This window comes from Bubalus bubalis, chromosome 10 (genome assembly GCF_019923935.1).
Source record: "Bubalus bubalis isolate 160015118507 breed Murrah chromosome 10, NDDB_SH_1, whole genome shotgun sequence".
NCBI classification, from domain to species: Eukaryota; Metazoa; Chordata; class Mammalia; order Artiodactyla; family Bovidae; genus Bubalus; species Bubalus bubalis.
Window position 1 is genome coordinate 78033611 of NC_059166.1, and position 17870 is coordinate 78051480.

A 17870-nucleotide genomic window follows, 5' to 3' on the forward strand; every position below is an offset into this window, starting at 1 on the left:
TCTAGTTTAGCTGAAAATAGGAGGAAGACATTTTCTCTCCTTTTGTGTTTAAAATAAAAAAAACTTAAGTTTGTTAGCAGGACACTACCTATATGAGCAAGTGGATTTTGTTCAAAAAACGAATAATTGAATATACCACAGAAATGTGAAGTTATTAGTCTTCTGAAACCCTGTTGTAAGTGATTTGATGAAAGGGGAAACTGTCACATTTATTTTTGTAGTGATGATACCTAGCAGTGGGTCTTAACACATAACCTCTGTTTATTCACGGAAGACACAACAGTACAATTTTTAAAATCCCTGTGTTTCAGAGTCTTGTGATAGAGTTCCACTGTACCTATATAGTTGAAAAGTCATATATATTTTCTATTTCTATGTATTTTCTATTGTATTAGAAGTTAATATCAATATTAATCACTAACAGTTAATGAAATGAGCATCAAATGCCTTCATTGCATACAAGATCAGATCAGTCGTTCAGTCATGTCAGACTCTTTGCACCCCATGAATCGCAGCACGCCAGGCCTCCCTGTCCATCACCAACTCCCAGAGTTCACCCAGACTCACGTCCATTCAGTGATGCCATCCAGCCATCTCATCCTCTGGCATCCCCTTCTTCTCCTGCCCCCAATCCCTCCCAGCATCAGGGTCTTTTCCAATGAGTCAACTCTTCGCATGAGGTGGCCAAAGTACTGGAGTTTCAGCTTTAGCATCATTCCTTCCAAAGAAATCCCAGGGCTGATCTCCTCTAGAATGGACTGGTTGGATCTCCTTGCAGTCCAAGGGACTCTCAAGAGTCTTCTCCAACACCACAGTTCAAAAGCATCAATTCTTTGGCACTCAGCCTTCCTCACAGTCCAACTCTCACACAGGAAAAACCATAGCCTTGACTATACGAACCTTTGTTGGCAAAGTAATGTCTCTGCTTTTCAATATGCTATCTAGGTTGGTCATAACTTTCCTTCCGAGGAGTAAGCGTCTTTTAATTTCATGGCTGCAGTCACCATCCGCAGTGATTTCTTCGAGCCCCCAAAAATAAAGTCTGACACTGTTTCCACTGTTTCCCCATCTATTTCCCAGACCCAAGTTTAAATATCCAAGGTTTTGATCCCTGGATCAGGAAGATACCCTGGAGAAGGAAGTGGCAACCCACTCCAGTATTCTTGCCTGGAGAATCCATGGACAGAGGAATCTGGTGGGCCACAGTCCACAGGGTCACAAAGAGAGAGTCGGACATAACTGAAGTAACTTAGCATGCGTGCATGAAATGCTTTTATGGATTGACTTTTTACTGCTTTCTTCATCCTCAGCAACACATGGTCTCATATACAAATATGCAAACGTAAACACAGATTCCTGCGTGAAGTGTTCTTCTGGCCTAATAGTTCTTCTTCTAACGGCTCCCTACTCCTTTGGAATATACCTACCATGAGATATGCTTTCTTCTTCATCACCTAGAACTCCATTCTTTCTTCCTCTGGCAGTCTTTCTCACGTATGCAATACTTTTAAACATCATCCACATGTCTCCCTTTCTACTTACTTCATGAAACTCTCTTATATCTCTCTTCAACCCTCCATCACTTCATTAGGGTTGTGAAACCACTCACCTTGCTAGAATCATGGCAGGCTACTCAGAACAGTTGGTGGTAATGATACACTTCTGACAGCTAAATAATAGAACATATATTTTAAATTTAATTTTATCATGTGGAAACCAGTACCATCATTTTCTAAAAACTTATAGGATCTCTGTAAAACACTCTTCCTGAGCTTTATTTAGTTAAATGCAGTGTTCCATAACCAATAGCATTGAATACAGACAAGATCGGTTTTAATAATTTTTAGTGCTTTTTGGTTTATTTGCATATAATAGTGTATGTTACAATTATATAACCAATATATACTTACTAGTTTAGTAGGCTTTGGAGAGATACCTAGGGAATCTAACCACTGTTTATAACAATACTACCATGAGAAAGCTAATTGCAAATTAAGTTTTTGAGCTATAACCTATTTGTAAGTCTATATATACAGAAAACAACCTAAAAACCAACACTTGTATCTTTTTCTGCATTGCCAGTTCTTTTCTTTCCTACTTCAGTGCCATTTTTTGCAGGGTGTTTCCTTCCATTTTTATTTTTAAAAATCTTTGATTAGACCATGCTTTTTTTTTTTTTTTCATTTTTCTGTTTAGTCATTCTTAAATAAAGTTATTTCCCACCCTATTTGTCCAGTGATATTTTGGACACCTTTTCTTTGGGTTCTTTCACTGTTTGCCTTGATGCCACCAGAATCCTCTTCCCAGATCATAAAATACAGTCAAGTTATTTAACAGCCTATATGTCAGCAGGGAAATATTTTCTTTGTACTGTCTTCATTTTTAAATTTTGCAGTCAGATTTCTGTAAATGGTTTCCTTTTGGGGCCCATTTTCGTGTGTGTGTGTGTACGTGTGTACACACATGTGTCGGGATGTACCTGACAAAGCAGGGAGTAGCTGGCCTTGTGAGTTCTCTCTCCTACACATATTTTTCCACCTTCAGGACAGCTGTTAGACCATCTCAAACTGCTGTCAGACCATCACAAATATGGCAGGAAAATGTGGACTTTTCTCCTATGGACAAACAGGGAAGAATACAATAATCCATGTTACCCATTACATTTTACAAAATGGAATAAAGTGATTTTATAAGCAGTGTTTTTAAATAAAAGAGCAGTTCAGTTTCAAACATCTCATCCCTACAAAAGGCAGGACAAGGAATTACTCTGTCAGTCCCAAGCTTGCTTCCTCCCTGCCATGGAAGAGAGTAGATGGATGAGCAAAGCCCTCCTGACCTCTGTCTTTCCCTGATCTACAGTTTGGGAAGCCTGCAGATGTCCATGGATAGAGACAGGAAAGGGGCCTGCCCTCCTCTCACACCTGGAGGATGAGAAACAAGGTCTTTATTTCATGTCACCATCTGCCCAGCTACAGATCAGAGGTTCTGTCTCTAGAGAATAAAGCAGAACAGCGATTGGAGGATAATTAGCAGCCTCTGACATGGAAGTATCTCCCTAGTAGGCAGATTTTTCAGTGAATGGCTTCCTGGGTAGCTCAAACAGTAAAGAATGTGCCCACAATGTGGAGGACCTAGGTTCATTCCCTTGGTTGGGAAGATCCTCTGAAGAAGGGCATGGCAACCCACTCCAGTATTCTTGCCTGGGGAATCCCATGGACAGAAGAGCTTGGCAGGCCACAGTCCATGGGTTCGCAAAGAGTCAGAGATGACTGACTAACACTTTCACTTTCACTTTTTCAGGGAGTAGGCAGATGTTTCAGTGAATGGTATTGGGAATAAAAGTGACAGAAAAATGCTTAGTTCTCATATTATTCCATACAAATATTCAAAGTATTAAAGAATACATTGGTGAAGAAAATGCAGGTCTTTAATTGATTTCTTGTTGACAAGTAACTTATATACAAAAATAGCTTATATGCAAAAGAAATGGAGGCCCCCCAAAAAATAAATATCAGTTTTTTTAAAAAAAGAAAAGAAGTCTGGAACCAGAATTGAAGAAATAAAGATAAAGATAGCCAATAAACATGTTTTAAAAGATTCAGCATTATTAGTAGTCAGAGAAATGTAAATTAAAATAAAATGAGGTTTCTTTGGATGATTGATTAGCAAATATTTTGTCAAGTTAATACTCTATGCTGAATTTCCATACTCTATTGAATGAATTGGAAATTTTGTGCAGTTCTTTTACAAATAAATTTGATGGTAACATGATAGACATTTTAAAATATGATAAATCTAGGCTGACAATGGTGTACTTGCGAGAATAATTTAAAATAGGAGAAAAAGGAACAAAAAATAAGTACTAAAATATTTAAATAAGATAGGATATATGTATATAATAGAATATTGTTTCAGCTATTGAGAATAGTATTTTAAAAGAATTATTAGTGATCTAGGAATAACAGAATCTGAGCTTAACTGTCCTCAAGACAGTTTTAAAAGTAGACTTAAACATGTATCAAATATTGATCGCATGATTGTAATAAGTTTATTGCTTCCTAGAGAGAAAAAGAGCACATATCTGGTTCTTTGAGTCCTGTGATGTTTGAAAACAATAGTGCTGTTACTTTGCAGTCATGTTTTATCACTCTTATGAAAATATATCACTTATGAAAATTGATAATTACTTAAAAAAGAAATATGAATGATCACACTGAGCTACATGTACAGGAGAAAACAGATTCACTTAAAATATGCAAGTCAATATATTCTAAACTCAAGCATAGCTTTACGGGTGTACAAAATATAATTGTTCAGTGGGATTTAGTATTGCTTGATAAATTATATCATTGGTGAAAAAAGTAAGTAAACCTCATGGTTAGACATTTTGTCAACTGAATGTCAATTTTTTCAAAATTAGATATTAAAAAATATATTTCCTAAAAAAAAATATTTTCTCTCTCTATATTTTCTGTGGTTCCAGAGACCCTTTCTTAAGAATAAAAAATGTTAATATTATTCTGACAAATTTCCAGCAAACGGCAGCATTATGTTTCTGTTTTCTAATGTAGTTGGTTATTCCAAATTACCATCCGTATTTATAGAATGGTGTTGCCGCTTGATTCTTTAATAGCAATGTGATTCTACTGCAAAGTCCGTCCATTCTTTCCTCTTCTCTTGTGTTTGGGTTCTGTAGCTGTTGCTACATCACATGCTTTGAGAATAAAATTACCATGTAATGATAAGATTACGATGTAAAGACATTAACTATTAGCCTCTATTTTTGTGCTAGTGCCTTTTAAAAAACACCAGCAGGATTCCAGTTGTGAACTTTGTGCTGTAACTAGAGTTTATTGTAATCACTGCTCAGTTATTCATTCAGAAGAAAAAATGCTGGTTGATGCCACTGGCATCCTTACCAGTGTTTAGCCTTCTTATAAGTGCTTCCTTTTTAAGTTTGCTAAAATGATTTATTTGAATAACCTTCAGTATATTGTGTGTCTACTGGTAATTTTCTCTAACAGTATTGAAACATCCCATTTGTCATTCAGTATATTAGATGTTCATGTTGTTAGTTTCCTTTGGACCCAGGAAATAAATAAATCACGTTTTCAGATGTGGGCTTGGGCAGAGCCCTTTGTAACACTACGAGCTCTCCATTTTGTGAGCTAATTAGATTTTCTTTTGCCGGCTCAGGATGTGTCACTCCCTTTTTAATCTTTCAGGATATTAAAAAAAAAAAATGAAAATGGGAGAGATCTAAAGGAAAAGCACAAAGTTGAATGGTTCTGGTGGAATAAAGTGAGTCAGTAGCTTTAGAATTTTCTTGGTTGTATAAGGTAAGTAATTTATGAGATGGATGACCCATGTGCCCAGGACTTGAGTGAAGTTACTGAATGTACATATTTGTTCTACATCTGATAACATTTCCAGAGAAATATTGCCTTAATTATAACGACTCCTTAAAAATACACACTGTGATATTTAAAAGCGTTGCTGAATTTGTATTTTGGTTTTAGTTTAAGACTCTCTAAATGGTTTGCCTTTTGTTTTCCAGCTGGAAAATTGTTCGTTGCACCTCTAATTCTGGTCTTGGGATTAGCGCTAGGGGCCATAGCAGTTGTCATCGGTAAGAAGCACTTAATGTATTTGAGATAAGAATTCTCTGGGTGCCGTAGAGAGAACACGAGTATAAATGTAACAGTGAGTCAGTTAGTAAGTAGGGGAGATACCTGGCCCGTGCTTGCTCTAGATAAGCCATCAGCACATGATTTATAGATTCGGAGGGGTGTGTTTCATATAGGATGTATTTGTGTGGCACTTTTTCACTCCATGAATACTCTCATTCATATTTCTTATAAAGCATTAGTAACCCTCTTTTAATACAAAAATTAGTGTCACTAGAATTTTACCAAAAGATTCCAGTGGACAAGAACCCAGATTTAGAGCATCAAAGGAAAGAGGCTCTGGTACAGTTTGGTTAGTTCTAATAAAAGGATTCCCTGGGTCAAAAAGATACGTTTGATGTGGGTAGGAACACCTGCCCAACATAAAATTGAGCACTGACAAATAGAAAATGTATCAGTGATAAATACAGTTTCATTCATACAGGTATATTAAAATACACATTGCAAGCAGTGATTCTGAGACTCTGGAGTGCTTTATAAGAACCATGAAGGCTGGTTAAAACACAAGTTAACAGGTCCTTGCCCTAGTTTCTGATTCACTGTAGAGACGGGACCCATGGATGTCTAGTTCTAAAAGGTTAGGTGATGCTTATGCTTATGGTCCACACTTTGAGAACCATTGCTTTAGAGAATTTAAAAGCAAACATGATAGCTAAAGGCTGCTTGGATAATTGCTCCATGTAGTGGATGGGATTTCTCTTTTTTTCCTAAATAAATTGGTTTTATAGGTAAAGTTCTATTTAGCAAGTAATTTGTATGTGCAGGATAGATAGAATTATAAAGTAACTGACATAAGTTCTTGCAGTGAGTGAGGCTTTATGAAGTAGATGCTATTTCTGCATTTTACAGTTGAGGAAATTAAAGCTAGTCACTGCTGCTGCTGCAGCTAAGTCACTTCAGTTCTGTCCGACTCTGTGCGACCCCATAGATGGCAGCCCACCAGGCTCCCCCGTCCCTGGGATTCTCCAGGCAAGAACACTGGAGTGGGTTGCCATTTCCTTCTCCAATGCATGAAAGTGAAAAGGGAAAGTGAAGTCTCTCAGTCATGTCCGACCCTCAGCGACCCCGTGGACTGCAGCCTTCCAGGCTCCTCCATCCATGGGATTTTCCAGGCAAGAGTACTGGAGTGGGGTGCCATTGCCTTCTCCGAAGCTAGTCACTAGGACCTCACAAATGGTAGAATTGGGAATCAAAGCTGACATTTGCTCCAGCACCCATCTTCTTGAGTAACATGTTATATGGCCTGAAACTGAAGCATGAATATCAGTGTGAAAGATATAACCAGGGTTAATAAAGAAGACTTAAACTTAAGTTTTGATATTTTGATGAAAAAAAATTCATATCAAAACTGGTGTCACAGACTGTTAAAAGGTGAGGAGAGAGTTTGAAAAACAAAAAACAAAAAGAATAAAGAAGAGAATCTTGAAAAACTAAGTACGTTTCATAGCATAGGTATCTTCCCTCTTTTCATGTATTACTAAATAATGATTATTAATAAATAGCTTGCAAAATGAACATTTGAAAATAGAAATGTTACAAATCTATCGTACTAAAAGCCTGTTCTTTTAATTAGCTTTCATCTTTTTCTTTTTTTTTAATCCCCAGGTTTATTTGTATTTCCTATCTATTGCCTTTGTAAAAAACAGAGAAAACGATCACGGACAGGAATGCACTGGTAAATGTAGATGATGTCATCTGACAGCGCTGGTCTGGGTAAGAACCGCACAGGATGATACACGCGTCAGAGGGCTGCACCTTGCAACCGCCTAGAGGAACCTTCTGCCTCCTCTTCCCCGTGTTCTCTGCAGGCCACAATGCCTCTAGCTCCAGTGCATTCCCAACATGGTATCCTGTCCTTTCCATATACAGATTGCTGCTCCTACGAAACGGTCACTTTCATAGACTATAAACATCTATATCATAGACTCTTCGTGATTCTTGGAAGACAGTACTTTAATTAGAACCAGTTATCCTCAAAACTGTCTGAGCATGTGTCTCCTGAGCATTGCTTAGACTGTCTTTGTCCCTAACTCTCCCTCCAGGCCTTCTTCTGAGACTTGGGGTGAATAACTCAAGTGCCACCTGCACCAACAAGCAAGGCCACCTTTCAGAAGATGGAGGCTCATCACATGCACCTATTTTCATCTGTGGCCCAAGCATATAATTCCTTCCTCCTTCAGATGCTCTCATTGTTACAAATCTCAATGCCCAAAAAGGAACTAATGAAACTAAAGGAGAAGAATCGTAGTTACTGAAGTGTATACGTGTAGGGGTGTGAATGTGTGTGTATATACGTATCTATATTAAAACTAGGTCCAATACCTTGTTCTTGTCGAGTTCCATGCCTCTACACTATTTTTCCACATTTTTTGTAGACGTATTTAAAGACGATCGTTCCTTTGTGGGCATAATTTGGTAACGTACTGAATTCAAGTCAGCGTAGACAACAGGCTGTTTTGATGTTGACCCTTTCTGTTTCTTGCTGTTTCTCTGTGTGTCTCAGATGCACACACGAAAATTTGTGCAGAGTCGCCTCAAGGATTATCAAACTTTATAAACTGACAAAACTGATAGGCTGCTTCTAGGAAATTCTCGAGACCTAAACATTCAGTCTTCTTTTCAGATTTCTTACATGTTGGCATACTTGCTTCAGTCTATAGTTAATTTAAATGAGTTTGCTGTAGAGAGAACTGCTGAGGCCTTTGAACATATCCCCATTCTGCTAATTGTTTAACCAACTTGTGATGATAATAATTATGCTTTAGATTAAGCATATGGTATTATTTAAAACCCCACCCTCTCACCTCTCCTTTCTCTCTCTCTCTGTTTATCCCCAAGTTTTTCATAATAACAAATACTGTTTTTGAAGGATTTTTCTTATGTTTACTGCTTCAATGCATAATAATGTGTTGGTATCTTCTTATGGAGGGGTGATTTGAAATAAAACTTTTTATGTTCACAGGTTTATCTAAAACATAAACTGCTTTTAGAGAAGGAAGCAAAAAATGAAAAAAAAAAAAATTCAGGATGTTTTACCCAACTGAGAGTCTTTAAAAGTAAGAAAAGGACAAGTAACTAAATTGTGTTTTATTTTGTTTTCATTATGAGTGTTCATCATTAAAGACCCCTAAGAAGCCTAAAGTTTCCACTTGTCTCCAAATCCTTAACATTAGTTATTGGCATTGATGTAGCATTTACTTGTCACCTGCCTTTTCTTAATTGAAATAGATTATGTGATAAAACATGCATTAACATGGATAGTTTGTCTTGTTGGGCTTCAGAGTATAACATTTATCATTTTTATTTGATCTAAAAAGTCCGTGATAGTGAAGTTTATGTGCACAGATAACAAGCCAGCACTTCCATTCTCTGAGTAACACTCAGAAAAACTTCACTGCTGGACTAATCTGTTTCCAGTTAGAGGAGGCTGTGTCCACTTACGGTCCTAGAATAGCATATTTCAAAACATAACATGATACAAGAAGTCATGCTGTAGCTTCACGAATTCATCCGTGCCTCTACACTGTTTTTCCATTCATCCGACTATCTATCAATCCAACAAATATTTATTGAGTGCCTAGGCTACATCCTTTAGTAAGAAAACTGAGAGAATGGAAAGTTCTAGCCCTAAATCCACATAATTTTGTCATAAAAGTGCTGGATTTTTGTAAATTAGTCTTTCCCTTCCTGGACTTAGGTGTTAGTTTAATGATGTGTGCATGTGATGAATTCTAAATCTAGTGGAAGTGTCTATGTATGATATGTGTATGTATATATATTTAGATATATACATGGCTGCATATGAATACATATATACCAACTAGCTAAATAATATACTCTCTGGTCTTGGATAATCTATCTCCTTAGGTTATTGTATCTGTGTGTCTGTTGTCTTTGGCCTACTCAGGGATTTTTTATTCCTTTCTTTGAATAACTTATCTTTTGGAGATATTTTTATATTATTTGGAAATGTTCCAGTTTTCCACTTACAGAGCAGTGTCTGTTATCAGTGAAGGCTCTTTCATCAACACTTGTGATAGTGTGCACAGCATTGCACAGGATTTTCATTTTTATATTTCGTAGACTTTTTTAAATTAATGTGTGCATTTTTCACTTTCAGAGTTGCTATATATCAGGCCTTGCCCTGCCAGTGACTTACAGTAGGTATTTGTGACTTTTTTTGCTAAGTGTCATTAAGATCTTAAAAAAGAAGGAGAAAGATAAAAGAGATTATTTATATGTTAGTGCCAACATTGAAGGTAAAACAACCTTACCTTTTGGAGGAAATTTTAAAAATGACTTTAGAAAAAGATGTGCATAAGATGAATATCTTTTTATCCAAGGCTTATCATTTTAATATTTTTCATTATAAATGCAATATATGCTCCTTTAAAAAAATCAGCTATAAGGAATTATACAATACAAATTCCTCTACTTTTCCCCACCCCTTATTTTCTAGTGGTAACCACTGTTAATGGTTTGGTATAGGTCTTTCCAGATACTATCTAAAAATATACAAATAAGTAAATATGTATGTGTGTATGTGTATCTGTGTATGTATTAGTTTTGTACAAATAGAATAATAATATGCTTACTGTCCTGTGACTATTTTTCATTTTACTATGTATTGGTAGACAGATTTCCATAAGTGTTTAAATAGAGTTACCTCATTCTTTTGTAAATTAACTACATATTCCATTGAGGGGCATACATTAATTTATTTAATCAGTCCCCTATTAAATGGACATCAAGATTGTTTTCACTTCTCTGTTACAAAACATTGGTGAAGACCCTTTACATATATTTTTGTCACTGTGTGAACATTTTCATAAGTTTTTAAATTTGGTTTTTATATTTGTAATAAAATTTTAATGCATTTTCAATGAATGAAAATCATAGAAATAATATATTTAAGACCCTTTTCTTGGAGAAAAAGTTGTGTAAAAGTGCACCATTTTTGAAGAAAAGCATATTTTGCAGGATAATTTGTCCTCATGCTTGATTAGCCAAATAAATATCTTGCCAATACAAAAGAAAATTCATCTTATTCCAATAAAAATAAAGTGAAATGAGATGTCTATAATATAATGAGAGAAAGATACATTGATGTTTGGATTGCCTAGTTTGAAAACTTGAGGAATTTAAGTGAAATGGCTAAAGTGATCATGTTTGTCACATTTTAAAAACACTATCCATGTTCATGCATGTTGTTCCACAGAGGAACTTAATTATGCCATTGTGAAAAGTAGGAAGCAATATGTTGGTAATTATGAATGACCACATTATCCACAGAAAAATAACTTTGAGTGTACATAAAGTTGGTGGTTTTTTGGGGTGCTTATAAACAGAACAGCATGACATTTATTTGACAATGATTCCCAGCATTTCCTGAAGGACTTCTGTATGTGGAGTTAAGAAGAAAAGAGGAATCACACCTTTGGCACAAACAGCATTCTCTTGCCACCACCCTGATTTTGTGATAGGTGCTATTGTTTCCTAAAGGTAGAGCAGACTGGAAAACAATCAAAGATAATTAAACACTGGTCAGGTTACAACCTGATATCTGTAATTGTGCTGTCCTTTCTGTGATATCGGATTCATTAGTGCCTGTCAGGAAATTCCCTGTCTTGTGTCAACCCATCATCTCTTGAGTCCCAAGGCCACAGGTGAGTCTTTATCTTTTGATCCTGTCACCCAAACAGATGGCCCAAGGCTCCCCTACAATACCTTCAAACAGTTTTCCAGTCCCCAAACAACCCAACCTCATTTTCTCCACTCCGCTGAGACTCTAACCAGCTCCTCTGCAGTAGAAAAGAGGAGGAAAGGAGTGGGTTAAAAACTCACTTAGGAACCTGCAAGGCAGTTTCATTCCTCCTGGACCTTTGTCAAATTACAGTACATCTGCCAACACATTGATCTAGTTTCTCCCTTATTAAACAATGCAGTTGTTTTTAATACTACTTTATAAGCTCTATTGAATTCATGATTATAAAAGTTAGTGGCCTAAGTAATATTAATTAGTATACTTCATTAAGTACCAAGATAAAAATTCATACCAAATGCCATTTTATATTTGAATTTTTTATGCAAGCTGCACATATGCCTTAATGTCAGTCTTCCTTTTGGATTGTGTGCTTAACCTTTCATATTTGTGGCCGAGATCTATCTCAACTCTTGAAAGTAATCTTTCCTGTGGTCAGCTTTATTGTTTTGTGTTAATGCCTATTATAAATATAGCCTTAAGGTCCAATAATGCACTTTAAAATACTTGTGTCATTTTAAGTAATCTGACAGAGTTAAAGAAACTGATTGCAGTGTTTCGATGGAGACAGTAGAATAACAGTATTAGCAAATAGATGTCACCTCTTTAAATCTGGCAGGCGAGCAGGGAGGAGGGTGGAATCAGAAGCGGAAAATTTAAAACAAGTAAAACATACCTGAAAAAGATATAGCCAAGTTTCCGAAACATATAGTAATTCTAAAAATTGGTATTAGGAGCTCGAACCTAGCAAGCAATTAATACATGTTACCTAATAACTTCATTGGAATATTTGTTTAAAATATTAAGTTAGTTTCCAGTGCACGTTTTAGCTGCATTTTTTATTTTTCATGAAATCTATAAAAGAAATTCCACCAACTAGTACCATAGTAAATCAGAACTACCGTTAATAGCCAGTGTAAGCATATTTTGTTTGTTCAAATCATTGTATTTTAATTATGACATCTTCCTCTGGAAAATAAGTTGCAAATGCCATTTTAATATGAATATCCATAATTATTGTTTTAATAGTTATGAAATAATTATAAATTTGGTATGAACGAAATCAGAGTCCAAATTTGGGGAGTGCCGTCTATGGGGTCGCACAGAGTCAGACACGACTGAAGTGACTTAGCAGCAGCAGCAGCAAGATGGTGAAATGCTACCTTTCCAATGCAAACCTTTAAAAGAGAAAGACACTTCTTTGTAAATCATAGAGGGGCTTTGCTGGTGGCTCAGATGGTAAAGAATCCACCTGCAATGTGGGAGACCTGGGCTTGATCCCTGGGCTGGGAAGATCCCCTGAAGGAGGGCATGACTACCCACTCCAGTATTCTTGCTTGGAGAATCTCCATGGACAGAGGAGCCTGTAGGCTACAGTCCATGGGGGTCACAAAGAGTCAGACACGAGAGGGACTAAGCACGGCACAGAGGGTAAAGCTATACTCATTTCACAGCCAGCTGGTGTGTGGGGTTTGTACTGTACATCGCTATTCTGGGGCTGGAACTTTAGTCACTTATTCAGAATCCAAGAAACAGTCTCAGTAGTGTGAGACTTGCAGTCGTCTTTTTGGATCATTAGCTGAAGCCTTCAAGTATCACATACTTTACATTTCCTCATGAAAAAAAAAGTATTAGTCACTCAGTCATGTCTGACTCTTTGCAGCCCTATGGACTATATAGCCTCATACATGGTGCCAATTTTAGGAGCATGTAACTTTCCACGTTAGAAATTATGTTCTTTTTTGGCTAAAGAAGTGACTGTTTTGAGACTATCAATATGGCCTTAAAAGGCAATGAATTTTTTTAAAAAACATAGAAGATTGCTACTACCTTTTTTGGCCACTTCCTGTTAGTTTACAAAAGAAATTTCATTAGGTGTATTTAACTCTGCTTTGCTTAGTTTACACACCTTATTAGCATAGAAAATATTTTTTTTTGTTTTTTCAGGGTTATCCCACATTTTTGTCGCTCTGATCCATCATACTACTTTTTTCCCTGCTTGTAAAGTGATATCCACATACTTGAACATCAAGTTTCTGTTTTCTTTCCAGATTTCTTAGTTATCTTGCTTTTTCCCTCTGCAGTCCCCTTCCTGTCTTGACTGAATGTGGGATAACTTCTGTCTGACCATTAACTTTTTTGACTAATGAAATTCAAACTGAAAGGACCCCACAATTTGGCCCTGGTAGTAGATCTGTAAGTTGAAACATGCCAGGACAGCTTGGAACACTGTCCCTCTCCTTGATAGGAGTTGGAACACCCTGCCTGCCCTTCTGTTGTTCCTCAGTCCTTAAGTCCTGTTGGATTCTTTGTGACCCCATGGATGGCAGCACACCAGGCCCAGCCCTCTGATAAGAAGTAAAATGAAGTAAAATGAATGAGAAGATGTCAGTTGAATCAGAGAGCCTAGAAATACTCTAAAACGTAGCTTTCAGAATTGCTTCAGGACTATTGTAAGGTCAATATTGTGTTTGCATCTTAGTTGGACAGAAAGCATGTGTGGATATTCTTTCAGTGTGACCCCCAAGTCATTCTTGATTCATCCAAAATGGCCAGATGTGTGCCTGAGGGTCTTTGTTTCAACAAAAATCCCACAGCTTGGTCTTAAGGCTGGATTTATAATGTCACATTTGTATGTAAGACTTGACCATGGATCCTTACTCTGTGAACATTATTAGACTTTTTGATAATCTACAGTGGATGGCATTGAATGTAACTCATATCAGCCCTTTTCTAGAGAAACCATGCAAAGTTTGCAGATGTTCAACATTTTCATTGATATGAAAACCCACACTCAAGGTATATTAGTATAGGTTTATTACATAATATGGAAGAACCTAAGGGAGAGTCAAACTTGGGTGTTATATGCCCCCCAAATTGCTGAGATAATGTTACTTCAAATTTTTCCTTGTAGCTGGCCCACTACTTTGGTTATCAGTTCCCTGTAAAGTTAGGTGTTCACCTCATGCTCCCACTAGAGGAATAGTGTGAATAATTCAGTCAAGTTCTTAAAAATAATATTTTTCACTATATATTATTTCTTCTATGTCCAAATATACCTTTATTCTTTCAAGTAAACACTATCTAAATATATGATAGAAGTATCTGAAATTTTCAGTTTATACAAAATTAGCATGCTTTATGTTCCTTTATAAAGAAAATTCTAGGTAAAGTGTGATTTTTATCAGCTGATTACAAACCCTTTCTTTAAGACGTATTATTTTAAATTCTATATGGCAATAGCTTAATTTTGTTATTTGATCATATTCATCATAATTAAAAGTCTTTAGATGGTCTTGAAAAAAGTAAACCTACCTTGTATCTTGTATGAAACTTAGAACACTAATTGGTATATTGGCAAATATATATATATATATATATATATATATATATATATACACCTTAACAAGGACAATCTGTTACAGATTTTTAATATAAAAATTAATTGACAATCTTGTTTATTATGAAAGACATTATTAGTTTAATAAGTAATACATTTTGAGATATCATAAAAATAATTTTATGTTGAAAGAACATGAAAACAGTGGCATAAACATGTTGTTAGGTTAACACATTATTAAGAAGCCACAACAGTTAGTTGTTTTGTTTTTATTGCAAACAAAATTATTAGATGTCTTCATGAAACAAATTTATTTATATGTATATATACGTTGCAAAATTGTGGGCCTGTTCTCTTTTTCAAAACGAATTTAAAATACTAAAAAGAAAAACATTTGAGTCTTTAATCTGTCATTATTGTATATTTAGAAATTGCAGTTCTAAAGAATAAATTTTATTTCCTTTGAATTACCAGAATATATTCCATTTAAATTACATTCTCACAAACAATAGCAAATGAAAAGAATGTCTTAAATTTTAAGATGAGTGACTTTGACTAGTAGGTTGTACCAGATCTTGTCATAGTCTCATTACATTCTTTTCATTTTCTGTAACATTAATAATGGCATACTCCTTTTCATAGTAATATATGAGCCTGGTTGAAAAGAGATTTTCTTTGCTTTTTCAATGACATTGGCAAATATTTATGTAATTTTACTTTTTATCCCTTTCTACATTTCATTGGTCATACTATTAACTTTGGTATTCATAAAACTATATGGAGGAAGTCATTTTGAATATATTTTAAGAAAGAGGGATGTAGAAAGAAAATAGAAAATATTAATACTCTTTTGTAGAAATTCCTAAAAGAAAATTGGAAAGGAAACAGATTCTGTTGTGATGAAAATGTCAAACAATTGGGAGTGTTTAAGACTTTAATTTCTTACATTTTTAGAGTGATGGGCTTCTTATCTCCAAGTGGTTATTTCATGCTGTTGGTTCCATGAATTGTGCTTTTAGCATAATATATAATTCCTCCCCCCAGTATTCTACTGTTTATACATTAATTACTTTTAAGAAGAGAAGAAATTAGTGAATTAAGGTCAGGGAAACTGGGTTTATTACCATTTTCCAATAGCACTAATGTATAGGCCCTTTAACCTTCCATATGGTGCTTTGTGTGATGAGAGTATGAAACATTTATCTCTGTTATTAGTGCCTTATTTTTTTCACTTGACTTTGTTTCTTATCTGAAGAGCCATGTATTTTTGTGAGTGTTTCTTTGTCCTTCTATTTAAAGTGCTGATGAGACACTTTAGGAATATATATATGTAGGCTGCATTTGCCACCTTCATTCACTGTATTTTCTCCAGAACAGCAGGTTAGCCAATATATTTTTCTTAAATTCATTGTCATTTTTAAGCTAAAGTATTTTAAAAAAGGATCTTAAACACCATAAACTGAAGCCATTACAACTGAAATGTATTTTTAAGCCACCAAAAAGAATGCTGATTATTAAAGTTTAAAACAAGAGTTGGAATGGCTATAAGTCTTTATAGCTACAATTAGGACAAAATTACAAAGGATTAAAAATAAAAGTAATTATATGGTACTTCAGGAATTTGACCAGTTTACTACCACTTGTCTTTGATAATACTTTGTCTGTAATTCCACAGAGATGCCGAAGAATTGATGGTGTTTGCTGTTTAAATGGAGTTACTCATTCACAGTGGGCTTTATCAACAGTGAGACATTTGGACAATATATTATCCTGCTCTTCTTGGTCTTTGCCTTTTATGTTAGTTTTATACAAAAAGCTGGTGGTGTTGTATTCTTTATGTACCATAGTATATAATTCAACTTTTCCTGATGAATGTATAACAAATAATTAAAATAAATCATGTGTTTAGAAAAGACAAAGACACAGGTTGTATATGCAAATATGTGTAAATATTTGACAAAGAAAAAAAGAGGAGAAGAATCTTCCTGCCAACCGATATGTCCTGCTGGATGGGACATGGAAATTAACAGATTTTCTTTTTTTTTAAGCAGTGAAATTTAAAAATCTATTACCTCAAGAATTTTCAGTAGATATGTATCAGTGTAACGATCCTTCATAAATACATTCTCACTTGCTGCTGGCGGTAAAAGCAACCCACGTGTCAGATCACACAAATTTTAGGGTCAAGCTTTTCAAAAGATGGACACCTTGTAAGACTTTGGAGTCCAATTTTGGACTTTTAGTAATGTCCTTATGGCTCTGTGTTGTGGTTGGGCTTCTACATTTATTTTTTGTTGCTTTTGGTTGATTGTTCTAGAATGGAAGGGTAATCTTAATCATGAGATCAGATCTCATGGAGGGGTGTAACAACATTCACTCTACTTGGATGCAGACTATAAAGGGAACCAACTACTTTGTCACTGTATGAACTGTTGTGTGGATTCCTGTGGAGTGCTGTTTACTTGCATGATGTGTGCAGGACATCATGCACCATCATCTAGCAATGCCTAATAAAAGTTTTTAAAAGAGAAGACTCTTGGTTTCTTTCCCAGTAGATTTGGAATTTAAAGACATCAAAAGGTAATATTGGACAGTGCCAAAATTACATGTATGGAAGTAAATCTGGAAAGTTATTGAAGTCATTTCTGCACCAGATTCTTAAGAATGGAAAAGCAGGAATGCACAGAAATTCACGGGTGTGCATTTTGGAAGGTGGGTCGTGTTGTGTTGCTGTGGCAGATTTTGAGGAAAACACACAGGCCTGTGACGATCATTCTGCATGGAGTGTGATGGAGACACAAATACTGTGAAAGTAAGAGTCTGGCTTAGGGTAGTGACTGCTCCTCAGACAGAAGGGGCTGGCATGGAGTGGGAAAAGTAGAAACTGCTAACCATTAACGCTAAATATATATGCCTTCCTTATAACGCCTTCTTAGCTCTATCATTCGGAGAAGGCAATGGCACCCCACTCCAGTGTTCTTGCCTGGAGAATCCCAGAGACAGAAGAGCCTGGTAGGCTTCCATCTCTGGGGTTGCACAGAGTCGGACATGACTGAAGCGACTTAGCAGCAGCAGCTCTATC

General features: G+C 35.8%; 1 protein-coding gene across 4 annotated transcripts in view; it reads left to right on the forward strand.

The window, feature by feature from the left end:
- The window catches only part of RNF217 (ring finger protein 217), a 128442-nt gene extending 111123 nt beyond the window's left edge, over positions 1 to 17319 (forward strand). Inside the window, exons 5-7 of one of the 4 annotated variants that reach the window (XM_025294792.3) lie at positions 5558 to 5629; positions 7293 to 7400; positions 7730 to 17319. In XM_025294792.3, coding sequence (XP_025150577.3) covers positions 5558 to 5629; positions 7293 to 7366 — 146 coding nt within the window. In that variant the 3' untranslated portion in view covers positions 7367 to 7400; positions 7730 to 17319. Of the gene's footprint in view, positions 1 to 5557; positions 5630 to 7292 lie in introns of all 4 variants that reach the window. The other 3 variants (XM_025294793.3, XM_025294794.3, XM_044924446.2) reach the window with 3 other exon arrangements.
- The last annotated feature ends 551 nt before the right edge of the window (positions 17320 to 17870 follow it).